At 41.7% G+C, this 27,974-nt stretch overlaps 1 protein-coding gene across 1 annotated transcript; it reads right to left on the bottom strand.

Annotated features, from left to right (window-relative positions):
* Nucleotides 1-46: 46 nt before the first annotated feature.
* On the bottom strand, nucleotides 47-24,532 carry LOC131591749 (proline and serine-rich protein 2-like). Its single transcript, XM_058862771.1, has 4 exons — nucleotides 24,395-24,532; nucleotides 14,852-15,066; nucleotides 4,712-4,964; nucleotides 47-3,816 (listed from the first exon to the last, which is right to left on the bottom strand). Exons 2-4 carry the CDS (start codon nucleotides 15,029-15,031, stop codon nucleotides 2,825-2,827), a joined length of 1,425 nt encoding a protein of 474 aa, XP_058718754.1. The 5' UTR covers nucleotides 15,032-15,066; nucleotides 24,395-24,532; the 3' UTR covers nucleotides 47-2,824.
* Nucleotides 24,533-27,974: the final 3,442 nt, after the last annotated feature.

Raw genomic sequence — 27,974 nt, 5'->3', positions numbered from 1 at the left:
AAAGAGTCATGCTACTGGGTGGCAAAGAACACAATGGCACCTCCCATCAGCCATCATTTCATTGGGTTTATTCTAGTTTAATAGATGATTTATCAGATTTGTGCAAGACAGTTACCTCTAGCACAAAGGGGAAGAGAGTAAAATCACAGCAACATATACACACAAAACAAGATACACAAAATAGGGCTAAATTTATATACACATTATTAGCAGCTAGACTTAATTTAATTTAGTACATGGCTTTACTCACTACAGTTTTAGGCACAGAGAAGAATTTATCTGCTATGATGAAGGGCCACAATGAATACCTCGTTCCAAGTCCTCCTTGGGCAGAAAATGCTTTACTTAATAAAGATCTTACTCTTATTTCCCACCAGTTGAGGACACAGCCCTGCACAAAGAACATGATCCAGCTAATTCAGCATACAGCAACTTTAGATATTAAATATCTGGGGTATTTTTAAGTAGGGTGACATTACAGAGTTACTGAACTGGACTGTATTTCAATGAAACAATGTCAGGGTTTTTTCCCCCCCATTTGCTTAGCAAGGACTCTCAGCTGTAAACAACTCCAACAAGAGCTGGCAAGAAATGATTAGATGTGGAGATTGCTTCATACGCACTTCACATTCATAACAAAGAATTTGCTTTACCGGGATTTAAAAGCACAAAGGCCATGAAACATTTAAATTTACTTAGCAGGTTATGTTAATAAATTATGATGCATCATCCACATGTCAGCCTCCATTCCAGCCTGCACTGCAGCACATGCTTGGGTGTATTTTCTGTGGTCCCTTGTCTTTCTGATTTAGGACTACAGACTCAGAGTCCAGCAGAACAAGCCTGTGTTTTACTTGCAGCACACAAGCAGCCTTTTTTGTTTCAGCAGCACCCCTCACGTTTGATTATGCATGCCCAAGTGCTCTGCCAGCCCAGGAATGGCCACATATTTTAATTACTGATTGCTTATGTATAGCAAGCCCATCACAATGAGGAACATGATCACTTACCCAGTGAAAACACTGAAAAGAATAACTACATAATAGAACCAGCCAGATACCGTAACAACATAATTAAAAATTTAAGCAGCAAGCAGATAATTAAAAAAACCCAAAACAACAAAAAAACAAAAAAAACCTTATGAGGCAGGTTGAGAATGACACAAATGTTTCCTTCACAACAGCTTCATTTACAAGTACAGCTCAGCAAGTTTGAAATACTTTATCACAAGAACTACAAACTTGTTTATCACAGTTATGTCAGAGCTCCTCACCAAAGGGTGTGTCAGTTTCTGCTGTAGCCACCCCTCCAAGGTTTATTGCTCAGCTACTTCAGAGAAGGAGTAGGTTGGTAGAGGCTTTTGAAAGTGCAGAGAGTAAGTCAGTTTTTCCCTTTAGAAAAAAATCCAAAACACTAAGAAATCAAACATGAAGGAATAACAACAAAAAAATTGTGAGTTTGGAGTTTGGCATTTGATTTTAAAGTGGCTATTCTTGATGTTTTCAGGTAATACAAAAAGGAAAGGAGTTTCAATGTGGAAGAGCAGCTTTGCCATATAGAAAAAACCCTGAAAACATACTAACACACAAATACATTTTGGGACCATCTTTACCAGCTTATCTATTTGAATAAAGGCAAAATACCACCAACTTGGACCATTCAGGAATGATGTGCTCCTACATGCAGCTCTCCTGAAAGTCCACCTAGCCTGCAAGAATTTTGGCTGTAACTTCTGTTATGCATTGGCAGGGCAGAATCAAATAAGGCTGTGAATAGATGATTATTAGGGCTGTTAAACTACAGGAAGACTAAATGACAGTTTTAGAAGTAACAATTTGTGTAGTACTGCTACTGTTCAAAAAGTAGCAGTTCCTTCCCAGGAACCCTAACATAAATGAGAAGACTTTTAACATACAGGTCCTGCTTTTGGTACAAAGTTAACTTGTTCCTATGGCTTCTCTGCCATAGGAGAGATCCTCCCTGGGACAGAGCAGTTGGGGTCACAGATTGTCAGGAGACTCTTTGGCTGTCAGTGCGAAATCTGGTGCTCGGTGCATATCCTTGAGGCTTTCCTGGTGCCTTTCCCTGGACACGTGGGTTGCTCAGGTGTGACCGAGAAGCAGGTGGCTGGGAAGGGAGGGGAGACTCCAGGTGCAGCAGCAGAGTGAGGCAGTCACCCATTCAAAGTTTTGGCTGCTCTGTCCATGAGAAGGTCAAAGCAGAAGCCACCCTGTGCACAGTTTTTGAGTCAAGAGCAGAGTGAGGGAGCAGTAGACTCCATCACTGGGAGGGAAAGAAATCAAGCCAGATAACACAGACAACAAAAAGTCACAGAAGGATGTCACACTGTCAGAAACTTCACCTGTGACATTATCTTGAGCTCTCATGGACTGACAGACATGTGGGTAAGACAGACAGATCTCTTCGTTTTGGCTTCAGAAAGAGCAAAAGCAAGATTTGCCATTCAGTTTACTATGTACAACAATACTGCACTGTACACTTCATTAACGAGATGCTGCCTGCTACAGTCCAGCATTAATTAAATAAAATTCCTCTTAGTCACAAAGAGCAACAGATGAGTATCTCTGTAGGAAGGAGAGCCAAACCCCACTGCTGTATATGACCCTACATGGTGCCAGTCCTTCTGGGATAAACACAAGTGGCCATTCCACACTGTTCCACATTCCATACCTTCCTGGCTTGCCTGAAGCTGAGAACTTTCCCTTTTTTCTTCCAATCCACTTGATCCCAATCCTGTTGGGACTGTTCTAGAACAAAGCCATGCTATTGACTTCCCCCCACTGCCACAACATTCCCATCCAAGTTATGCAGTCTCTTTCAGCAGTCCCAGTTTCCGGAGCGCCTCTCTCCTGGCTTCTTCAGTTGAGCCACGGCCAGAAAACTTCACCGTTATCCCTTGGGATCGAAATCCTGAAGGTCTAGGCAGCGAACCCGATCTCCTCCTCATGTCCAGGCTTACACCAGGTTGTTTATAATCATTACAACTTTTTTCTGTGCTCTGCTGTGCACTGATGACTTTGTTAGTGGCAAGAGCCACCTCTGGTTTGATTGTTACAGTTTTGCCCATAGGAAGGAAAGGGCTGGGCTCACTTTTTAAAATCTCGTGGATGTTTTGATATCCATTGGTAACAGCCTCTGACTGCCTGGGCTGCACATCAAGCTGCTGAGTGCTTGGGGCATGGTCCACTTGGTCCTGAGCTGGCTTTCCCTTAACTAGGCCAAGTTTTGTCAGGGCTTCATAGCGTGTTTGCTCAGAGGAGAGATCCCGTAAGGAAGAACTTCTGTTACGTGACAAGAAATCATTTTTGTGCAGCTTCTCCTCCAGTTCAGCTGCCAGAAGAGCTCCCCCATTGATGTTGGCCAGTACCTGAGCCCGCCGCTCCTGGACGTTAACCGCTGCTTTGGAAATTGTCTCGCTGAATTCCTTGCCACTGACATTTGTTATGTTGATGTTGCTTGGGAACCGGTGCAGTTTGGGGGCAGGGGCAGGAGGGTGCTTGGGTGCTGTGGAATAATCACCATTGGCTACCAGGGCTTTCTTCCTGTTGGAATTCCCTTCCTTGAGGGCACCAGGGAAGCGCGCTCGGTTCTCCACCTGCTGCTCAGAGATCTTCTGGGCCATGATGAGAGGAGTGGGGATGGAACGGAGCAACTTTGGATGCTGCACTGGAGGAGGGGGTGGAGGAGGAAGAGGAAGCGTCTCACACACAGCTGGTGGTGGTGCAGGGGGGTGTGGGGGAAGGTCAGCAGGTACAGCTGGTTGAGGGCTCTCGGCTCTCTGAGTGGCATCCAACACTAAAAGGCAAAGCAGCAGAGGTGGCATTAACTCTTCACACAGAGCAGAATGCAAGTTAAAATACCTCTTTTAGCAGCATTTCTCCCCTCTCCCTACCTTTCTAACTCAACCTCAGCCTACATAGCCAGAAGAAACTGAAGTCCCAGCAATGACATCTCATAGGCAATGCTATAGCTCAAATCACCATGTATACAACATGTCACTATCACAGCCCTCTCTCTACCTTTCACTCATAGTCTGCGTGTTGCTTCACTGTGCTTCAATGGCCGCTCTTTCGTAAGAGTTTTGCAGCTCTTATTTTTTTATTAAAACAGCCAGGAGAGGACACATTACATCCCACTGTGTGTACTAGATGATAGATTCATTGTCCAAACACAGAGTGAACACACTCCACAGGCTGACTAAAACAACATGCCATATGCTATCTTGTCACAAACTCACGGATAGGATTGTGTGCCTTTCAGTCCCACACAGAGTAACACTGAAAACAAACTGCTATCTTAAAACTCTTGGAGAAAAATCTTAAAAAGTCTTGGAGAAGAGCAGAGCATGAACAGGTTGGTGAATAGTCTGCCTTGTTGCAGTGACTGTGCGCAACAGTGACAATTCAGTCTCCAGGCAGAGGACTGAGATAGAAAACCAGAAACTTTGTCAGATGCATGACCTCCACGAGAAAAATGGAAAAATTAGAAAAAAGTTACAGTAGGAGCAAGAATTTCAAAAACCCCAAGTCAAATTAAAACCACAGTCCTTAGAGCTCCTGATGAGTAACAAATTTTTTTTTGAGGTAGCAATAAAGGTACAGAAGAATTTCTTCAGCTGTTTCTACAGAGAATTGGAATAGGTCAGGGCTGGATCAAAGGGAAAACCCACGCTTGCAAGAAACACAACTACCTGGTTCTGTATCTCTGCTGGAAGGGCCTTCATGGTCACTGCTCTCAGGTGTTGACTGCACTAAGTCAATGATATCTTCAGTCTCTGAATGACTGGACACATTTTCTTCTGTTGACCTCGGGGACTGACAGTGGATGCCACTGTCACGTAGGGCCATCTCCTCCAAGTCATCTTCTAAGGCATCTATGGTTTCCTCAAAGAACATGAGAACATCCTGTTCTTCATGAGTTAAGTATTTCAAACTTTCATCATCCTATGGGGAAAAAACGAAAAAATCAGAAAGATTGATGCCTTCCCAAAGAGACATTTAGACATTACAATGCTAGAGGACAAAAAAAAAAATTAAAAACCCAAAGAGCAGCAAGTGATATTACAGCCTTTAGTCTTCATTTGAGTTATACAGAACAAATTACTAAAAGATCAGAAAAGCCATAAGAGCTACTAGAAAAAAAAAAAAAAAAAGGCAGCAAAAAACCCCACTACACTCAACTGTGCCTTTGCAAGGGTTAGGATGGCTTCTTCTGATTCCCAACTGGGACAAACTGTGTTCTGGGTCAGATTGAGGGACAAGGCTTGGAGAACAACATGGGAGGAAAAGGGTGCACTCAGGACAGTTGCAGAAATGGGTTGACTCCCTTTTTGCTCAAGTCCAAAGGGTGACTTGGCTTCTAGAGGCAAAGCTGGAGTTGAGAAGCGTCTCTGCCACTACAAACTATATATTATCCAGAGGTGCATAAGAGATTACAAAGAGGCAATCGTAAGGAGTTAGAGGGTTTCTAAAGATCTTATCTTTGAGTTACAGAAAGGAAAACCCAAGAATAAATATGAAGACCTGTTCCCTAGTGTTATAGTGCCTTAGGCTATTTTCTTCAGCAGGAAATAATCCTGTAGACCACAGAAGTGATAAATAATCACTTGGATTATCCAGTCTTCATTTTCTCTGAGTCACTACTCTTAATTAACTTGATTAACACATTATCACTATGTGAAGCTAGGTAGCAATGCCCTAACTCTTTTCCCTCCACCTTGGGAAACACTCACTTTTACCGAAGCTTGGAGATGACAAAGAATGATTACGAAAAGCACTGCATTAAGACAATGGATACAGGAAAGACATTTCCCAGGAGACCTGTGTAAATTCTGGAATGCAAGTATATATTGTTGAAAACCAAGTGAGGTTTTCCTTTTTCTGGATTTAATTTGTCCCCTGCCAAGCATATACTGGAAACCTCACTGTCAGTAACTCAACAAGAAGCACCAAGGACACCTCATTGAGTGTGCAGACAGGGTAAAAAGGCTACTTCTCAGTGCAGGGCTGGGAGAATTTAGGTAAATACACAAAGGTATGAAGTACAAATATCCAAGAGGTAGCACATTCTTGCTAGGGCAGCACAACTTGCTTCAAACTCACTATGCCTGTTCAGAACATCTTACACTAGATTAGACTAAAAAAACCTGTGTGCAGCTCTACGTGTTAACTCCTTGCACAAACAAAGCTTTTATCCCCATTCTCAGCATTAAAAGTAAGAACAACGCAGCTCTGTAGCAAAGTAATGCCTATAGATTAAGAAATAGAATTTGCTGCATTGTATCCAGTGGCAGTTGATCTCCAAGCACTCAGAATGTTACAGATGAGAAAATAAATGCTTGAGGCTCTTAGCTGCCTTTGCCTGTGTGGCCAATAGAACATTTGGTGGGTAAGAAAGATGTACAGAGGTGTGGTTATTTCTAACTTAGTCTTACTATCCACAGTGTACTGTCAGAATAAGTAACTTATTCCATCTTACAGCAAAACTGCTAAAAAAGCTAAAATTTGAATGCCATTTGCCACTGCTGGTTTAAAAGATGAACTTCAAAGGCTGACATAGTCCACAGCTCACACCCACCACATGTTGGTTTTCAAAGGCCAAGGAAAGTTTTACAGCTGCACTTGAAAAGCAAGAGACAGACAAGCCTTCCTTTTTTGTTTTTTTGGTTGGGTGTTTTTTTTTGTTGGTTTTTTTTTTTTTTGTTTGGTTTGATTTTTTTTTGGTTTTTTTTTTGTGCATGGTTTTTTTTCCTCAATGGATGTTGCAATCTCCTTCCTTCCCCACCCAAATACTCATAGGGCTGCTATGTCTAGTAGGCGAGAGAATGACAGGAAAGGAGCCCTTGTTAGGTAGCCCTGAGCTGGAGCTGAACAGGACTCCAAGAACCTTTTGTTGAGGGTGAGCTCATTGCAAGAGTCGACTACACAGGGAAAGGAAAAGAAGAGGGGGTTGTGTTTAAGAAGTTCATAGTGGCAACACATCCAGAGCATGGTATAGGAACTACTGTGTGCACCTAAAAAAACTGCTCCCACATGAGCTTAACTTGGTTTGATCAAGAGCTGACCAAAGAATAAAGCAAGGAAGCAAAGACTTCCAAAAGCACTTCCTTCCATCCTTTTCTGTGCTGCAAGACTGAACATTTTTCCATGCCAGGTAAGATTTGCAGGAGAGCTTTGCCTGATTTAACCATCCCTCATGGATCTTGCTGAAATGAGCAGCGTCCCTTTAGGTAAAGGATCTAAATTGAGTAACCATCCCTTTGCAAACAGATTTGTAATAAATAGCATACCAAGATGTGAAAGGCCAACTGCATCTCTGTTAGCACTTCAATCTGTTTCGTTGTGCAGTTTCCCTTCAAGAGGATCAATGTCACATTTCATCAGAAAAAAACAAAAAACAAAACCAAAACCAACAGCTCTGGAGAATAGGCAATGTTAGATCAGGCACTGTACTGAGATGCAAGGCATCCAGTCTGGATAGAAACTCCCTCAGGCAAGGCATGTTTGAGTTTGCCAGCCAAGGAAACAATCCCATTTCAGACACACAATCACGGTGGAAAAAAAAACAACTCAGGCTGGTCAAACCAAAGGAGCTCAGAGATGTAAAGCAAGCAGTGACTTGCTTTATTCCCACCCGTACTACTTATAGTAAAACCTTCAGAAAGATCTTTGTAACTTAAAGGTGCCAGTTTTAACTAAGGCTACCAAGTCTATTTGCAATTAGTTCATTTTCCGTATATTCCAAGTATTGGAACAGTTCATATTCTTTCCAGGCTGGTTTTCCAGGCCTCCTTTTTTCTTGATGAATCTATTTTTTTTTAAGAGTCAAAGAAAAGTATTTTCAGCTACTTGAGTTATTTGCCTCATAGTTTCCATCTACTCCCTACTCTTGATACACAAACACCTCCCTGAACAATCTCACATACACCTAACACTACAAACTTTAAAACTACTGTCAAAAGACAGCCTGAATTTGAAACTTGAATATTGTGCCTCAGCTTAAAATTACATTAAATTAGGAAGATTAGACAGAAGAAATTTGGGATGCAAACAGCTGAAATAGCTGAGTATGCTCAGCTGGCATTAATATTTTAGATCTTTGTGCAGCCAAACATTTCCTGCTTACACCGAACAGGAAAGAGTCTGCTATAACAGTGTTTGGTATAAAACAGGAAAAAAAAAAGAAATAAAAGAAAATAAGAATATAATCTATTTCATAGAAAAGATTAGTTGATTCCTTTACTACTTGTTCAAAACAATAGCTTAATATCCAGAGGCCCACAGTTTTTCATACACATCTGAAGAAATTCTGAACATCACATCCAGATCTAAAATCCCAAGACCAGCACAGCTTTGACAGAAACAGAACACCACAGGAAATCCCGAGACACCTGCAGTGCTTAAAGAAACCTTCTAAAACCTGCTAAGGAACCAAGCTTCAATTAGAAAAATACTCGGATAATGTCAGATTCAATTGATTTATCAATCATTTGACAGCACTGAAGAATTAATAGGCACAATTCCATGGGAAAGAAGTGACTGGATGCTCCTGAAAAGAACCATGAAGGGCTCAAACTATTCTAATATGTAGTACAAAGGCCAGCATAGCACCACTTGGGCCACAGTCTGTTAATAACAAGGCATTTCTACTTGTCAGAAGGGGTGAAAAGGAAAGCCCTGCGTGCAGGAACTGTATCAGAACACTTATAAAAGCTTTAGCACAGAAGAAGTCAAGTACCTCTGACTAGATTTACAGGAAAGGGAAATGGAATGGACTGTACTGCTGTGTTACTGAAGCTGGAAGCAAGTGAATTACAGCTAAGAACATGAACTACTACACAGGATCGGACCAAAAAGCCCATTTAGCTCAGTAGCCTTCAGCAGCTATGAACACACAGGTCTAGGGAGAGAGGTTGGGGAGGTGTTGCTGTATATTGGATGGATATGTTTTTTTTCCTCCCCTAAATCCCTTCCAGTTTCCAGCAATACATGGCTTAAAGACTTCTCAGATGCATCGGCATCTGTGTATTTAATAGCCCTTAATGAGCTTTTCTAGCATGAATTCATCTTATTGTTTGAGCCATGGAAATGACTGGCATTCACAGAATTCTGTGGCAGGGAGTTCCAGAGTGTAATTGTGTGCTGTGTCAGAAAGTGCTTCCTCTACAACCCACTATCTGATGGTTTTGATAATACCATTTCATTTGGTGAAGAAGACTATAATATTGAGTGTTGTTTTCTACAGTTTATGAGCATAATTGTACCCGTGTGCTTCATAAGAGTAGCAAAGCATATAATCAATAGGTCCTAAGTGAGGAAACAAATTATCTACAAGTACTTAAAAGATAAACTAGATGAGCTAAAGTCATAAACTGACTAAATTACTCCTAACCTACTTTTAAAGAAAGCAAGCTGAATATCTACTTAAACTCTGAAGACATCCCTTTGATAAACAAAATTAGGCTGATCAGCCTATAGAAATGAAAGGGAAAAAGAAACTGTGTTAGAACAACATTGAGAAAAATTGGGAGACATTTCAGGCAAAAGCCACTAAATAATTTTTATAAAAAATAAAATAATTTCACACCAAGCTCATTTCTCATGAGAGGGTTATCGACTTGACCAATAGGTGCAAGCACAAGATGTCATATATCTTGATTTGAAACATTTATGACACAGCTCCCAAAAATGAACTCACAGATGAACAAAAAAATGATGCTGAGATGAAGTTACTGCAAGGTACCTGCGCAATCTGTGATTCTGTCAGTTTAAGTGCCATAAAGAGGGAAAAAAATCTGCTGTTCAGAGATGCAGATCTCATTCTGGGATATATTAACCAGGGTGATGACATGACAGCACATCCTCATTCGGAACACAGAGTTCAGATTCAGTTGCTGAACTTTGGAAAGGATGCAGCCAAGCTGGACAGGGTCCAGAACAAAGCATGGAGTGCTGTGAGCTTAGCTGCACAGGAAGGCTCAAAATGGAGCATGTTACATTAAAAACAGGGGAGAATGAATGGGTGGTGGGCAGATACAGGCCTGTGTCCCTGTGTGTATTTTAATATATAAAAAGTTGACCACTCATATAATCACAACCAATCTTCTCTACATTCACTGAAGGCGAGACAAGCAGAAGTTAGCTTTCACATTACAGGAACTTTAATGCAAGAAGTAGAATATATGAAGAAAACACTCTGGAAGTTCAGGAATGCCTATCATTCATGGTTTAAAAAGCAGGTTTGTCCACCTGCTGGAATAATCTCTATCTACCAGATCCTGCTTTGAAGCACAATGATACAATTTGTGCACAGAACCCAAGCTGCCTTCAGGATCTATATTCTCACTGGCACATTTTACAGAAGGATCATTCCTCGCTAGAAGTCAGGCACCCATTTTTCCAAGACACACTGCTTCCAGGTCATACTAACATCAGTTTGAAGTGGATGAAGCATAGCATAACTCCCTCCACACCCTGTAAGGAATGGCTTCCACCTGCCCCATGGCAGCTGTATCCATAAAAGCAGTCAAAAATTCTTCTCATTTTTTGTGTATTGTTATTTGGCAAAGTCAAATTGGACATGGTGAACAGTCATGTTGTACAGTAAAGCCTGTGGAGTATCAGTGTCAAGGGGGAGAAACACATTAATTTTATGAAAGAAGTCTTTCTCAGGACTTTCCCTTGAATGTACCTGAGGTGCAGCTCAGCATTTAAAAGACTCATTCAAATTGTGAGGGGAAAAAGGTAGCAGTGGGCTAACAGACATAATTTGTCCTTTTCCAGAACCCCTATATCCACACTAGATTCCCAGTGAATTCTCTTCAGGAAGGCTGAGGTAAAGAGATCTCAACATGGTGCACTTAAGAATACCAGGTCTGTTGCATCTGGATTATCTGATCCAAAAAATGATAAGGATCATAATAATGAATTTTTAGGCTATGAGAGACATCATAGCTACAAAACAACCAGGCTACCCCTGAGTTAAATGGCTGAGTGTGTGAAACAAAACACTGAGTCAGGTCAGACTACTCACAGCATAGTTGCTCTTCATGTCTATGCAACCAATGTTCAGAATGTCACCTATACCATAGAAGGGATCCAGAAGTGACAAACCATCTTCAGTGACTGTTAGTCTTGTTAGAGCCAGAGAGGAAGCTTGTTTGAAGAAATAACAAATCAGGACAAGCAAAATCTTTTTTACAGTCATGGCCTCTCCCAATTTAAGCCATTTGATAAGTGATCAAATGAAATAGTCATTTGAACAAATTCTAGAGGTCACCACTGCCCCAAAAAGAATGGTAGTGAACTGTAGCATTAACCAAGGATCTGTCTGATCCAAAGTCAAAAAATAAAATAAAAACCACAATGTGATCCACTAAGAATAACAAGAACTCACTATCCCTCAAAGCTATCACACAGTAAGATATGTTCAGAGACAGAAGGTAAAGTACTGAAGTTGTAGCAACAGATCCAAGGCACTGACACAGCTCATTATTAGTGCAGTTCCAATTAGCACAGCTCATTTCAGGAACAATCAGTGCCTCTGCCATGGTTTTCACAGGTAGCACAATTGTCCTAGCACATTATTCACAATTAACTAAAGCAGTTACTCATGGCTGAGAATAGATACCCAGTCCAATTATCAGAGAGAAGCACTGGAAGAAGGATCGGCTTTAAGAAGCTGGTCTGTGCCTATTCAGTCAGTGGAACAAGACAAATTGCTTCCAGAAAATTTTATCTTTGAATTAAGTGTCCTTAAATTGCTGCAACTGTTTTTCATGGAAAGTTAATTCTTTTACCATATGTCAGGCAGTGTCATTCCAGACTGGGTTTTGGAAACTAGAATTGCCAAGAACAGTGTTTTTGTTTGCCCTCACCCTTGGAGGAGAAGTACAAATGATTCCATGCATCAAGAAAATACACTTGTCTCAAGCAGATGTATGGATTCTCTCTTTGTTAAAAAGAACCCAAAATATATAAATTCATGTCCTCATATGTAACAGCATTTATGGTTACTAACGTTCATGTGAGATGAAGATATCAAGGCATACATTCCTCCCATCTCAACTCAGCCTGCTGTGACAGATTTGGCAGAATAAATCCAGACCTGAACATCGATAATTTCTATAGAAATACTCTTAAAATCAAGGCAGCATCTTGCTTTCCATGTAAAAAAAGTAAATTTGGTTTAGAGGCCTGCAGTTGTCAAAGATTAACTGAAAGCATCCCTATATAGGTAAGAGAAGCTGAGAAGTCTGGCAAAATTAAACTGAAGTGACAACAGCTGACTGGGAAAGATCCCACATACAGAATTTTAAGACCTTTTTAGCATATGGCAATTGAGGTCCATCTCCTAGTCATTCCTAAACTGACAACCAGTTCCCAGCAAACAATGCCAGCACAGACACACAGGATGCAGGACCAGCCAGGAGTCAGCCAAACCAGCTGTGAGCAGTCAGTAAAGGCTAAAGCCAGTCCAAGTGTTTGTCCCTATTATCACATCCCTGGGTTTGTTTGAATTCCACAGATGCAATACAAAGGTTATATTTAGTGACTAATGCAGTTTGACACTGAGAAGCTTAAGAGCCTGGTTTTTAACAATCAATAGGAAGAAACCTGCAGCAGCACAGGCCTGTCATAAGAAGCACTGTCACGCTTCTTTCCTTTGCAATGCCATTACAAAAACCCAAAAAATCAAAGCCAACCCTGACCTTTCCTGCCATGCCTTTAGGAGAACAGACCTAAGAAAGTGATAAATGAAGAGGCAGTTAGGTCTTTAGTTGCTTCTGTTTCAGGGTCCAGTGAAGGTCCAGCGTGCCTGAAAATACATACTCTCCTTTCTCAGAGCTGGCATAATAGAAATTCTTTGTCTACACAACATTATCTATCCCTTTCTTCTCATTAGGCCATCAAAGCTTCTGCATCTTCTGAACTTTTATAACAAAACTACTGAAGCAAGAAGATAATGTCTCTAGGAGTATGTTCCAGCAACTTGGCAGAATAGGCAGAATTTCCTTCATGTTCAGTTTAACACAGACCCCTTCTTAAATTCAGAAACTGAAATTATGCCTGTATTGAGGAGAGTTTATATCGTCCAACCTGTTACTCCACACATGCAAGTTTTTCAGCTTTACTGGACATGCCACCTACTACACTGCTGGAAGAAAAATCATGGAAGGGGATCTACGGCATCACAATTCAATTTGTTGATATACAATTCATTGTCTTCATGCATAAACTCAAACAAGACAAACAAAATGCTCTGTGAACTGCTAATTCACAGGTCTGATGGGAATTGCCTAAGCCTGCAGCCAACTTTTATTCCATCTATAAATTACAGCATTACAGAATAGGAAGGGATTCCAATTCTAGCTGATGCATCATCATATGGGTTATCACATGGCACGATCTAGATGGACTAAGGGAATTTACGTCATTTTCTGACACAGCAGACTTGGGATGAGACTGTACAAACAGACTGACTTATACATAGCTTTGTTATTCAATACTGATTTTTTCAAATGTCTAGTCGCATGCCTGCTACTGCAGCTAAGAATAAAACCCAAGGAAACATGATTGACTATTGCTGTGTTAATCTGGAAACTAGTGGTAGAGTAATAAGCCAAATTAACTTGCAATTCTGTGTAAAATTAAGTTGCAATTCTCTAGCAAAGTACTATTTTCATTGCAATTCTCTAAAATTCAATCAGCTTTCATAAAATAAACAACATACACTAACTTCCTGAGTCCAAATGGTGTACTTAACCTCCCCTACCCTGACCCTTCACAACTTTTTTCTAGAACAGATCAGAAACAGTTAAGGAACTAAATTTCATCATACTTGTTTTGTGTTTTAACTAGCAGCACAAGCTGAAGGATACAGTGTCATATTAACAGTAAGTATTTTCAGTAGAAACAACAAAAAAAGGAACAGCTTTAGAATTGCCTCCAGGTGCCAGAAAGCTCACACAGTAGCACAAAACCATGAGTGTGTCTGAAGTATACAGATAAATACAGGTTTTGCCACTTACTCTTTCACAGAAAACTATCACACTGAAGAGAAACTATCAGGGAGGGCAGAGGGAAAGAGACAAAGCCTAATTCCGCATTCAAGACAAGACAGAGATTTAGATTTCCACTTAGGGCAAGCATGTTTACCAGAGTGCTCTCTCCTCAATTAAAAATGGATGATTTTCAAACGGTTGGGATGATAAAAAAACATATGGAAGGAACCATACCTGCTTTCTAGGCTTAGCCTGTCACAGTACAAAGTGTACTGTTGAGTTCACTGCCTGATTCACCCTGCTAATTGGGAAAAATGCAGAAGTGCATCCTACCCCCTCAGTTACTCACTCACGATTTAAATGGCCACACACACTCATACTAATGCGAGCACAGCTTTGTTTATGGTGACATATTTGTTACTCATCTAATTAAGGTGGAATAAGCTGAGACCTTTATTCAGTAGCGTCAACAAAGAGATTAAGCAAAAACCAGCGTGTAGAGCAACCCCTATCCTTAGGTTTCTTTATGAGCTATTTAAGAAAGCCATGGCAGAGCAGCCCTTACTGCCATTCCTGGTTCTCTGGGAGGAAGGGCTGGAGAGAAGCACTCTCCAAGCTTTCAATCAGACCAGAATAAAAAGCTGTTATACCAAAAATGAGAAGTTATTTCTGGCCTTTGAGTTTAATAACCGAGACAACAACAGCAACCACTTTGAAATTAGATTAGAATTGGCAAAAATCAATCTTAATAAAACAAAAATTGTGTGATGTGAACAGAGCTATTAATGTAATCCGTATCATTAAGTGCAAGGCTCATTAAACACTTACCAAGGCAAGATTTCTGCACCTAGCTTGGCTGCCATGATTCCCCACACTGCCAGCCCTTTCCATGCTCCCATGCATGTGATCTGGAGAGATTTCAGATGCCATTTCAGGAGAATCCACCAGGAGATTCCTAGGCATCACACCTTCTTGACTTACTGATCCTGACGCAGCACAGAATGCCATCAGTTGTTATGTGGGGCTGCTCGCTTTATTCATGTCTGGAAACAGAGAACAATGTGGTATGGGGTTAAATATGCTTGTTAAAACACTTGAAAAGGAATGGAAAATAAATGGAAAGAAAAGACCCCACACAAGTTAATAAAGAACATATCTTTATGCCTTGAAACACATGTACTGCTTTATGGGCATCTTTTAAAAAATTGGTTTTGTTCAAAAAGATGACTGAAAATCCAACATAGATAGGTTCTGTACCCCCATCTCTCATACTTCCAGACCAGATGTCTATGGACAGTTAAAAGCAAGGACCCTGAATGTATCCTTACAAATATCTTACAAATTTAGTTTGTGTTTTCCATTGTGGTACATCATTAACAGTGATGGCTGAGATACCAACTGATCCAGGTCAAGTACCTTTATCTTTATTTGGTTTTAAACAAGAATTCTATTTATGGGATCACATGAAGGAAACAGAACTCCATTCATTTCCTAACACTGCTGCAGTTAACTTGTGCTACTGAAGCGGCTCTATGCCACCTGCTTCTGGTGAAAGATCGACGAGCAGAACTTGGTGCCATTTTTGCACCAGCACATTACAAATTGAATTTTAAAGCTTCAAGAGCTTTTATTTCACTCAGCCATGAAGAAACAGTACTTGCACATTTGGAAGATATTTACTGAAACAGACATATGCACCAGCACTCACTGGAGCAAAAGCCCCTGGTTTTTTAAGCTTTCCCAATACCCAGTTCTGTAAAACCTCTGAATTGTCATCAACTCCCAAAACACTCTGGCAGAACTTTCTCTTTTATTCTCAAGGACACAGACACAAAAGTCACCTCAGTGCACTAACAGCATGAACGGGGGGGAAGGCAAAACACAGAACCTAGCTCATTTCTCACTCTGATACATTAAACCATCCTCTGCAACGAGAAATTGCCTTGCTTGCTAACAGTCCATTTTCTCACCCATCCTGCCTGTGACCTGTGAAGAGCAGTGACACATTCCTCAAAACAGCTGGTTCTGAGGTGCCAGGTTATATGCAACCAGCTGGGAAATGGACACCATTCCCCTGACACTGCACAAATTAAATGAGATGTTCCTGCTTCCCAAGTGCTTCTCCCTTTATTATGGCTCAAGAGGCGACATGAGAAGCAAAGTCAAGCCTGCATTTCCAATTCAATTGGATTACTTCTTCTTGCTTCCCACAGCTGTGGGCTGAGGGCTGAGAAACCAGAGCCTTCTGGTAAGCTGATTAGTATTTCATAGCAGTAAGATAACATCTGCCAATACTGAGCAACAATTCCATCCTGCTGATCTCTCCTCCCAGGAGAGGGCTATGACATTACCAGAGGTGCGTCGCCTGTGCCGCAGCACCAACGTGTCCTGTGGGAAAGCTCCCACACAACAAAGCCAGGCTGCAGTCCAGCAAGTCTTGGAAGCACATCCACAACCCAGAGCACTGGGCTGTCACAACAAAAACACCTCGTAGCCCTTCTTATGCACATTAGGTCAAACAATCAAATTTAGCCTTATTTTTACACAAAAAGAACATTGGGTTTTTTTTCTGTTAAGAACTTTAGCTATCAATGATATAACACATCCTTAGGATAATGGGATTTAAGTGATGCCCAGAGAGGTAGAAACATGCTCATGGTCTTGGTTTTCAAACTCTCAGGACAGGCAGACACAGGAGCACTGAGGCAGCTGCTGTACCTTTGGCTGCAGAAAGCAAAACAGGAAAACAGCAGCCCAAGCATGGAACATATCCTGCAACAGCAGCTCCATCTACAACAAACCCTGTGGTGCTGAAAAGCCACACACAAATACATCCACACAAGAAAATACATGTAATTTTTGGAAGCCAAACATTATCAGTGAAAATCTTGACTCTGAAATTCTACACATGAACAAACATACACAAATACATATATAATTAGGCAAGACTGTCAAAAGAATCTTGACACCTCTGAAATTCACAGAAAACTCTCACTGACTTCAGATTCCATCCTGACAGTCAAGGTGACGGTCAGATGGAAAAGAGAGACCAGCCAGAGGTGAGTACTCCTACTGACATTCAACACAAGGCAAATATTATTTCTCTTCAGCCCTTTTAAGTTGCAGCATCAAATTTTTATCCAGGTGTCCCCAATGTAAACTGAATAGGCCATGTTTGTTCAGTCCCCCATTGATACTATAGACAACTATGAGATTTCTAGAATTACACTCAAAACTGTGAACATTTTATGGACTATATTATGAGAGGTCACTGCTGCAGATAACAATAGATATCATAAATAAAACCCACATTCAGAAACTAACCAGGAGAAGATATTAATCGATGCACCCAAGAAGGAAATCAAGAGGTCCAAATTTTGAGGGAGAAATAGTTAAGAGTATTGTTCTACTTTCTCCAACAGCAATACGTCAGTTTAACCAGGACTAAGTTCATGGTAGGCTATCTGCATTCAGGACAGCAGGAACATCCAGATTCAGCAGCAATAAACATTAAAACCATGAATTCTAAATAAGAACAAATAACTCTGCTCCCAGCAAGGTCCCATTACTCATTCTGGAGCTCCAGTTCAGATGTTTCACAAAGCTGCCGAACAATGACTAAAGGCAGTGAATGTGACTGGTTCAGAGAGCCACCCATACAAGAGCCAGTATCAAACATTACAGCACCAGTCCTGCTTTTGTGTTGAAAGCTTTGGCTTCTTTGGGAGTTTTACTCATTTCAGAAAAGCTTGGGAGCTGTGCAATGGCCTGTAAGCCTGAAGAAAAAGTGTGGGGGAAGACTTTTGTCCCCTTCTACCTTTTACATCATCTTTAACACATCAAAGGTACATGTCAATGAAATCATAACCCACTCATATACCTTGTTTCTTTTCCCCTTTGCTGTGTTTTTTATGCTTTGAGAAACTCCTACACCTTGGTACAGTGTCTAGAGCAGCTAGAGCTGACACGAGGCTGCCCAGCACTGCTGCAATACATACAGAATGTTTTACAGACAAATTCCTCTCCTAACCATGGTTAACACTGAAGTCCCTTCACTCTTTATGTCATCGCTATTAAATGAAAGACTTTATAGGTTTAAGATAGAAATAGTCAAGAATCTAATGAATTTCCAGACCCCACTGTTTCAGAAGGATTGCCAAGCTAACAAACAGGGTTCAAAAATAAGGTAACCTTGCTCAGAGAGAGCAGAAACAGCAGGATGACAGGCAGCTGTTCCTCCTGACCTTCAGAGAGGCATTAAATATGAAAGTTGCTTGCAATGGGATTTGTTGTTCAGTCATTGCAACTGGGTATTTTTTAGCTTGGTTTAAGAGATGTGTGCCTGTACCATTAGGGATAAATAATAAAAAAAATATCAGACCATGACACAGGAGTGCAGAAGTGTAACAGGAACAATACTATTTGGAGAGAGGATCCCAGATATTAAACCAGAAATGCATCTTAGGGAAGATGTGATTCTATCATCTGAAGTGATCGCTTCTTGGTTTTACTAGAGATAGCCTTCATGAGATATTTAAAACAATACAAGTCACATATCATCCATGTTTTTCATAGAGTAGAAGGAGGAAATTGAAAGATTCTGAAGTTAGCACTGAATTTCATCTCCAAAGATTTAATTTTGCTTTGACAGAGGCAAATAATTCAGAGAGAATATATTAAGTTGCCATCAAAGATAAGGTGAGGTCTGCCCTTTCCAAAAGGATATTTTTATAGTTTTGCTGACTAAGGTTACCTCTTCACTGAAGCTCAATGTTAGCATTTACAAGGGACTGTTTCTATAGTTGCAGGAGATTGAAAGAATTTTTTATTAACACTCCTGTTTGAAGACTAGCTTAATAGGCAAAAAGATCAATCCCACAAAAGTGCAAGACATTTAAATGCTAAAAATCAACTGCTACATAAGCCAGGAGCCAAAAGTCAGCAGACAGCACCAGGCCATTAACTGCACAATATACTTAAGGTGAGTTGACAATTTTTAGAAAATTGTCATGCATTTTTAAAAGGGCACAAGATCAGTCTGTCCCTTTCACTATACATACAATTTCTAGAACACTCTTTGATGAAACATTTCTCAAGATAGATTTCTAAGCCTCGTTGTACTCTGAGCATCACACAGACTTTGCCTTTGTTCTTAACCAGCTCTTTCTCAGTGATTCAATAGAAACAGAAGAAGTGGCCAGTGAACTCCAAGGTTGGTTTAATCTGTCAGCTGTGCACAGACATAGCAATGCACACACTCAGCTCTGCACACAGTCACCTTGCACTCCATGGTGGTGGTTGAGTTTGGAGAGTTAAACATCTGGGAAAAACATCTGGAAACATTCTGTGGTCATTAGAAGTGTTACCATGGGATGGGTTTTATAGAAATGATGGTTCAGGGGCAGACTGGAGACCTTTATCAGCCTCTGACAGTTGGCAGCAGAGCAACAAAACAAGACAGGGGAGAGTAGGAATTCATTCAGATTCCTGCGTGCTGTGGTCAGGAGACCACAGGGCTTCCCAAAACAAGCCAGGTATTTGTGTCTAATAACCTCATGAATTTTTCCTTGTATTAAGTGCTCCTGCAACATACCTTCAAACCAGCTGTACAAGACCAGAGCTGAACAAAACCAGCTGGCCCACAACATGTATTTACTTAGCCACTGCTGTTCCAAACTCCTCAAAACTAACTGATGGTTAGTTACGGTGGACACATTTCCTCCTGAACAGGGCTATCAGCAACTGAATTCTTCTTACCTTCTTCAATGTGTGAAATATTGAGTAAATCCTTGAGCTTTAGAGGCAACCCTACTCTTGTGATACACAGTAAGGTTAAAGCTTTCTGCTAGAAGAATAGACTAAGTAACAGTACTGCCTACAGAGGCCAAACCTCACAGGCAAGTTGACTAATTCCAGGAGTACACAGGGTGAACTGATGAAGTTTTGCTGAACACATAGAAACCCTACAGAATCAGACAGTAAATTTATGAGCTGCTCTTACAGAAAGAAACAAAACAAAACTGAAGTAACAATAGACAACAGCTGATGTTTAGGAACCAAGTTAAACCAAAACTGACCAACATGGTTACATTCTGACACTTCTCCACATCTTAAGTGTAGAAGCTTGCGATAACACTGAGTATGATTCACAGTCTCTACCTGCTCATGAAAAATCCTGTGTGTTCAAAACAGTCATGACTATTTAACATCCAGTAACCTGGAAACATTCCTGCCCTTGTTCAGAGAGGGACTGTCACCACAGTATGGCCAGACTAATAGAAATGCTGACAATTAATAGAAAAATAACCAAAAACATTACACAGAATCCTGACTGCTAAATGAGAGCCAGGCCAACAGCATTTTATAGACACTTCCTTGGACATCAATACTGATCTGCAGAACAGGTGACAAGTTGAACTGAACAGTGTTTAGCCAAGCATGAACTCAGGGGGCTCTCATGGCAGCCCATGACAGATATGCAGCGACATCAAAGTAATTACAGAGTGACAAGTGTAAGTCTCCCAGAATTCAATGTATGTAACCCAAATATTTTGTTTTAAACTTTCTGGTTTCTGTGGCACACTTGTGACAATTCAAACTTTCCTCTACAGGCTGCAGAGCTACAAAATCCGTTAGTTTTAGAGCTAAAAACAACGATTCTCTCAGTTCTCTAAATCTGTAAGTCAGAGCCTCAAGAAACACACTGAATGTCATTCATACAACTTGCACTAGAATTTGTGAGAGCTGCCAGCAGTGAAATAACTAATCCTGTGTGCATACATTTTTGAAAGAACTAGATGGTGTACATACATTTTTGAAAAAACTAGGTGGGCAAGGCACCAATTCAGTAAAACTTAAATCTGTCTGACTTCACTAAGACATTCCATCACATGCTTAAGTGTTTCAGTGAATCTGATCTCAAATTAAATGTAGCAACCACTTAAAAAGAAAGGAAACAATCACAAACCAACACTTTCATTACCTAAGTAATAATTCAATTGCTACATTGAATTCTCCAAATCATGCTTTGCTCAGAAACAATGCCTAAGGTCACACCTTTGGCCATGTTAAACCGAGCCTGATGATACCAGAAAATGGGGATTCTATACTGTGCTTCATTCTTAAGTGGTCTTTCTACATTTTCAAAACATCCTTTTGATTGTTTTGAGACCCTATGCTTTAGAGACTTTGTTACATACAACCAATTCAGCACAAGAGCACAGCTCATCACTGCCTCATACTCCTCTCTGCAGTGTTTGAGAAATGCTCCTTCTTTTGAGGCAGTGGAATACCAGTGCAGGATTTGATGATGCTAAGCACATTGGTCCACCCTCAAGACAGAATTTATTGGGGTAAAATAAGGCACCTGTGATGCATGCCCCCAAACATCTTTGCCTTCTCCCTTGCAAATAAACTCTGTTCCCAATTCACTACAGCCATTGGCTGGATTTTGTTGCCCAAAGTGAAGGCCAGTGGCAAAGGCTCCTATACAACACTGTGGATTAAACCACCAAAGATCCCTGAAGTGCTCACACTTCCCACTCATTTAAAGCAACAGAATCCCTTCCTGTCCCAACTAAAAATAAAACTACAGCCAGTGACAAGTAGTTACTTTTCTGTAGATTAAGGTCTTACCTAAGGATAACAGTAAGGCTCTCACCAGTATCTCCAGTTGAGATTTGATGACCAGTAGCTGCTCAGTGGGAGAGCTATGTGTGATACCCTGAGCTGCCTCATCCAGTCCTATATGGGGCATTAAACACATCCAGGCAATGGCTGAGCTCTCCTCTGGCTTTAAATGTCCTTATGCAAATTTCAACAAGGAAAGCGTCCCATTCTTTTCAAGTTATTCTTTTTAAATCTCCCCTGTTAACATCAGGGTGGTGCTATCTGTGACAGCCAACACTTTAGAACCATGAAGTGTACATAAACAATTTCAGGCACAGACGCCTCTGTAATTAGTCAACTTCTGTCTTGTTACAGGTGCAGCATTGCTGGGGTTTAGGGTTTCATTATGTAACTGCTGCTACAGTCATAGCAATGGTGAGCCAAATCCTGTTTTACACAGTGTTTAGGATAGCAAGACAATTTTCAGCCCCAGTACAGCTGTGTCACAGTCTCACAAATGGATTTTAGGCTGCTCTCCTATATTTCTTTTTGTGACTGCTGTACTAGTGTGGGGAAGAAAGCAGAGGATGTCTGAGCACAAAGCATGGGTGTTTACTTTAAAAATTAACTAATTTTAGACATTTCATTCCTATGTAAGTGCATAAAGGTCTGCCTGCCCAAGGTAAACAAAACTGAAAACAGCACTGTCAAAACAGAGCAGGAGAGTCTTAGCCCTAGACATTACTTGGTACAGGGATAATCCATACACACCCAATTGAAAAGAATATATTTAAGCAGTTAGTTATACTGGAAATTAAAATTACTTGCTTTTATTTTTTAATTAAAAAAAAAAAAAGGCAGGGGGAGGATTTGGTAACAGTAACAGCCTGTCTGGCTGGCTTTGAAAGCCACATTCATACGCTCATTTATTTTCATGCTCCAGTATTTCAGAAGGTCAGTCAGCCTGAGACTTGTCAACTGCTCAGGAGTTAAGTTGTTCCAGTTACTATATCCAACCAGCAATCCGTCTGCCAACATTCTTGGTTAATATTTCTCTCAGAGGCATGCAGAGAAAAAGCAGCTATAACTAACAGGATGAGAAGAGTTTTACTACTGACAAAACAGAGATGCAATATAAAAATCTCCCTGTTCCTTTCTAATGCCAGGCATTACTTGAACTTCTAGTCATAAAATTTCATTCTACTCATTTATTCTCTATAGTAAAATCCCCAAACAAATCCTTGATAAGAAAGGGACTACTGAGAAAATCCATTTCTGAGAAGTAAGTAATATCTTCATTCTTAAGAACTCAAGCAAGCAACATTTTTTTTCCCTTTTATTGTTTAAACATCAGCTTCCCCCTTACACAACAGCAATTCCTCCAAAGGAAGGAAAAAAGCCACAATCATAATTCTTTACAGTATACCTGAACAAGGAAGGCCATCCACAATGCTGCATTAGTCATGAATCTGTGACAGTCTTAAAATAATATCTTTTTACTAACATAAGGCAGAAACTGCAAAAGCTTTTAAAGCTAAGACTAATGCTTTAGGGTTTGGAAAGAAGTCTTTCCTTCTGTGTCTTTCATAAAAGGGAGTGGAAAGGAAATAACTGTGCCACTTCTGATACTTGTTATATCTTATCCTTGAAAAATATTTAGAAAGATATGGAAGAGGCTGTCTTATCTCTTTCCTATTTCATCTGCATGCCTGTTACCACAGGAATCGTCTCTTGCTACACCCATGCACAGGACCAAGCACAAGAGAGCTCCACTTCCAGCAACCTTCTCTTGCTGCCACACTAAAACAAAAACTATTCAGGAAACATGCCCTTGAGATCCTGGATTACTGAAAATCCCAAGAGTGTTTTTAAGGCAGTGCTTTCTCTTTACCCGCACTAAACCTCGCCTGAACCACCTAAGATTAAGATCTTAAGAAGCACCAGCCATCTCATGCTTACCACCTCCAACTGGAAAAGGTACCTGACAGAAGGAAGGGGAAAAAAGTATCCTGAAGTAGAATCTGTTACTGTTTACACCAACAGCTTTTCCAATGGCAACCCTAAATAGCAGACAGTCGGGAAGCAAAGAGGAGACACAAGGCAGCTGTTCCTCATCACCCCTAGTCAGGCAGGAACAGCACACATCAAAGTTTTACAGGTATGAAACCTTTACTTAAATATATTTTCTTAAAGTTGCCGATTAGCAGAAGCAAATTTTAGGCTATGCTAGGGAAGAACAAGAAATTCACAGGGTAAAAAAAAAAAAAAAAAAAAAAAATCTTAGCAACTCTATAGTGGGAAGCCAAGCCTCAAACACGGCAGGGCAACAGTTCGCTGATAGCTTTTCTCCTCCCCGTCTGTGCACCTAAACTAACCCAAGTCCAAAGCTGCTCTACAGGGCTGTGCCGGCCCCTGTCCCCAGTCCCGCCCGCCGCCCAGAGCCCGAGCAGCGCACGGAGCACCCGGCGTCCCAGCCGCTGCCGCTCTTGGAACAGGAGGGAAGAATAATTAAAAATCCATTAGTGAGTAATAAGAGCAACGCCGAACCATTCCCGTGGCGGGCTGGCAGGGGCGCGCAGCTCCGCGGCCTCTCCCCGCAGCGAGAGCGAGCCGGGGCAGGCGGAGCGGCGCGAGCTCTCCCCCTCACGCCAGCGGACCCGACAGCCGGCGGGGACGAGCCCGGGAGCCGGCGGGAGCGAAGACCCCCTCAGCCAGGGGCCCGCGCAGAGCCAGGGGAGCCCCCCGAGGAGGGGCGGCACTTACCGGCTTTGGGGTCCGCGCCTCTCCCAGCCGAAGGCGGAACGAGTCCGGGCGGAGGGCGGGCAGGTGGCCGGAGCAGCACCGCGGGATCCGCCGAGCTGCCGCCCCGAACTCATGCGCACTGCGCCGGCCGCCACCCACGGCGGGCGGATAAAGCGGCCGGGCGGTGGCTGAGCCCGGCCCGGCTCCGCCTCGCCCGGGCGGGACCGCCGCCTTTGTCCCGGCGCTCGGGGCAGGGCGTGAGGGAGTCTGCCCTTCTGAAAGGCAGTGGCGGTGCCGTGTGGGCTGAGGGGTTGTGCGGCGCCCAGTGTATTGGAGCTACGAAGCTCGTCAAGGGTCTGGAGAATCTCACTTGTGAGGAAAGAAGGGAGATGGGCCTGATCAGGAAGAGGTGACTGAGATGGGATCTCATCAATGTCTATCACTATCTAAAGGGAGTTGCCAGAGGGTGGATCAGGCTCTGCTCGGTAGTGCCTCCCAGTAGGCAAAGGGCAGAAACTGATGCCCAGGAGCTTCCACCTGAACACGAGGAAGAATTTCTGTCCTGTGCAGTGGCCGGGCACTGAAACAGGTTTCCCAGAGAGAATGTGGAGTCTCCCTCACCGGAGATACTCCAGAACTGTCTGGGCAAAATCCTATGCTTCACCACTGTGGTCCCTTCCGACCTGACCGGTTCTGTGACTCTGTGTCCCTCCAGTGTTTGGGGGACACGGTTCTGCACAGCCACACTGTGAGGGCAGAGAGCTGGGTGCCAGGCTGGGTGCAGTGGGAGAGGGGGGACAGTGACACCTTTGGCTGCCTCAGAGAACCCTGAGGTAAAACCTGCTTTAATCATGCCCAGGAAAGTTGTGGCTGCCCCATCCCTGGAACTGTTCAAGGCTATGTTGGATGGGGCTCTGAGCAACCTGGTCTAGTTGAAGGTGTCCCTGCCTGTTGCAGGGGGTTGCGACTGGATGATTCTTAAGGCTTCCTTCCAACCCAAACCTTTCTTTGATTCTGTGAGGCATAAATTCTGTTGGATCTGGTGTCTGAGGGACTTGTCCCTCCACTAAAATAAAAATGGTGAAGGTAATGGGAAATGGTGAAGGTAAAAGAGAAAATGACTTTCACAACTGCCTAAGTTTTCTTCCTCAGTGGGGAAAAGGTTTACATGCCTTGTTAATCTGTGCCACCCATATACTTAAGAGCTCAAAAACAAATATTGCTTATTTGTACTCTTATTTATTACTAATATATTGTCAGAGTCACAGGTATTTATCAGGTGATTGTGTCCTCTCCCTTCTTCATTGTGCAAGGCCATGGCAACCAGCAAATTAACAGTTTGACTTATATTACGCTGTAAAAATTTCAAGCTGCTCTCAGAAATCATTCTTTTTCACCCATGCTGTGGTGGCTGAAATACTCCTAATGCAAGAAGTACCTCAAAGTATGGAAGATGGAAACATTTCAGAAAGGTGTGGCCCTACCCAAATAAATGGCATAACAGAACAGGGAAGGGGGAGCTGTACAATGTGGGTCAGTGAGGGTCAACAAGGTAAGACCATTTTCAGTCTGTAATTTTTTTTTTTTCAAGTAGTCTCCAAAGCTACAGGAGTAGTGTCCAGGAGAAAAGCAAATTATTAAGACTCCAGTTATACAACAATTATGTAATTTTTTTGTTATGTTAAAGTTGGTGCCTAATCTAAGCTGTTTGGTCATTCTACAGCCAAGAGAGAGAAAGGGACTTTCCACCAGCTTAAGAGGCTGGACAGTCACATTGTGATAAAACCTGTCTAGTGGTTGTAGTGGTGAAGCCTGACTAGAGTCCTGTGTGTCTCTCTTGAGTGGGGGCCCAGTTTAGAGCCTGCTGATGTTAGGCTAAATGAATCCCATCTTTCTCTTTTATTCTTGGCTCTGGCAACAACTTGGTACAGGATCATATGCCTGCCCTGTGTAACAACTCTTACACAACAGCACAGGAGAGGAAAACTCCTTATTTCATCAAGGAGCAAAGTGGGAGTGGTGTCTATTGCATATAGCTTGGACACCCCAGCTAAGGAGAGCATCTCTGTTCTGGGAACATTTAATTCAAGAATATACTTAAAGGCAAGCACATACTTTACAGATTTTCAGTGTGGGAACATCAATACACAGAGGGAGAGTGCCTTGAGATTCACCAAGGTAGAGTGTTAAATAATTTCAATGTATTATTTTTACAATGTATTATATGCTAATTCAACCTGCCTGAGCTAAAGTTCTCCGTACTAAGTAGGACATCATTCTGAGGAAGATTTTACAGTTCCAGGGCTTTATCAGCTCCACAGTGTTATTTTCTTTATTTCTTGATTTACTCTCATCACCTTGTAATATCAGGTGTAGTCTCACATTAAAAATGTGCCCTCTCAACGTTTTTCTACCCCAGGTGAGTCCAAAAGAGTTTTTTGTCCTTTTGATTATCATTTGCATGTTTTTTTCCCTCTTTCCTCATTCTTCAGCATTACTGATTACTAATATTGGCACCAAGTTTATTCTAGGAGACCAACTGTGTGTTGACACATTCTGTCCTGAAGGTGGGGAAATTTATGGAGCACAGTTCCAAGTACACAGCCCATTACTGTGTATTATAGAGAACTTCCCTCCTCTGCTCAGTGAAAACTCGTTGTACCAGTTTAAAAATATGTCAGGTATGCATCTCCTTCCTCCAGCATTAATCATTAATTAACATGTGATACTGACATTTCTGGTTGCTACTTAATGTAGCAAAACTATATTTTATGTGCGTTTCTAATTTCTTCTGTCATCCTCCAGTATCAGTGGAGGGTGACACATCCAGCTGCCAGTGTCAGTACACTGGTGATGCTGCCCAAAACAGAGCCATGAGAACAAGCCCATGTTTATAAAATTCCTCTTGCCAATCTGACTCCTTTGCCTCGTGTTACAGGCCAAAATTCGTGTTTCTTCTCACAGAATGTGCTTATTGTATTTGCTACTTCAAATAGCTGAGTAGACACTAAGTGACTGTGATCAAAGAGGATCTTATTCACCTGTTTTGGACTTTCTTCAAAAACAGTTTTCATTTTGGGTCTGTCTTTTTCTGTGTATGTGTCCTGGATTTGATAAGAATTGGTAGAACTCAGCAGTCAGAAAGAAAGCATAGACTGATGGGAAGCTATCTGTTATTTACTTGAATTTCAGTAGGCTTAGAAAGCTCCATGGTTAAAGTTCAGAGCCCCTTGTGTGAGGCAAGTGTATGTAACAGGCAACAGATAGAAAAAATAGGGAAATATATATGTACTGAGATAGGAGATAACCATGAAAGAAACAGGGTTTAGCCAAAGTGAAGGTCAGGTTACATTTACAGTCATTATGGTTGACTTAGTGTTGTGATAAACATGGTATTATCATGACTTGTTATTTGCATAAGAGTGGCCATAGGAAACCTCCAGACAAGAGCATGGCTTGTTGTACAAAGTGCTGTGCCAACAGTAGGTCACTATTATTGTTTACACTCAGTAATCCCACACAAAATGTGTTCCAGGACTGATTCATACAACTTTTCCCCTTGATTGACCACTTCCTTTTTTTGGCAGGGCGCTTACAGTTG

The sequence above is a fragment of the Poecile atricapillus genome, chromosome W (genome assembly GCF_030490865.1).
Source record: "Poecile atricapillus isolate bPoeAtr1 chromosome W, bPoeAtr1.hap1, whole genome shotgun sequence".
Lineage (NCBI taxonomy): Eukaryota > Metazoa > Chordata > Aves > Passeriformes > Paridae > Poecile > Poecile atricapillus.
The sequence above is the reverse complement of the archived record's forward strand: the minus strand, read 5'-3'. Positions and strand labels throughout refer to the sequence as shown.

Coding starts and splice junctions, on each gene's coding strand:
- LOC131591749 (XM_058862771.1), bottom strand. CDS start 15,031: ATGGCATTCTGTGCTGCGTCAGGATCAGTAAGTCAAGAAGGTGTGATG. Junction 4,965..14,851: donor GGTGCAGAAATCTTGCCTTG/GTAAGTGTTTAA, acceptor TTTTCCCCATAG/GATGATGAAAGTTTGAAATA. Junction 3,817..4,711: donor CAGCAGAGATACAGAACCAG/GTAGTTGTGTTT, acceptor TTTGCCTTTTAG/TGTTGGATGCCACTCAGAGA.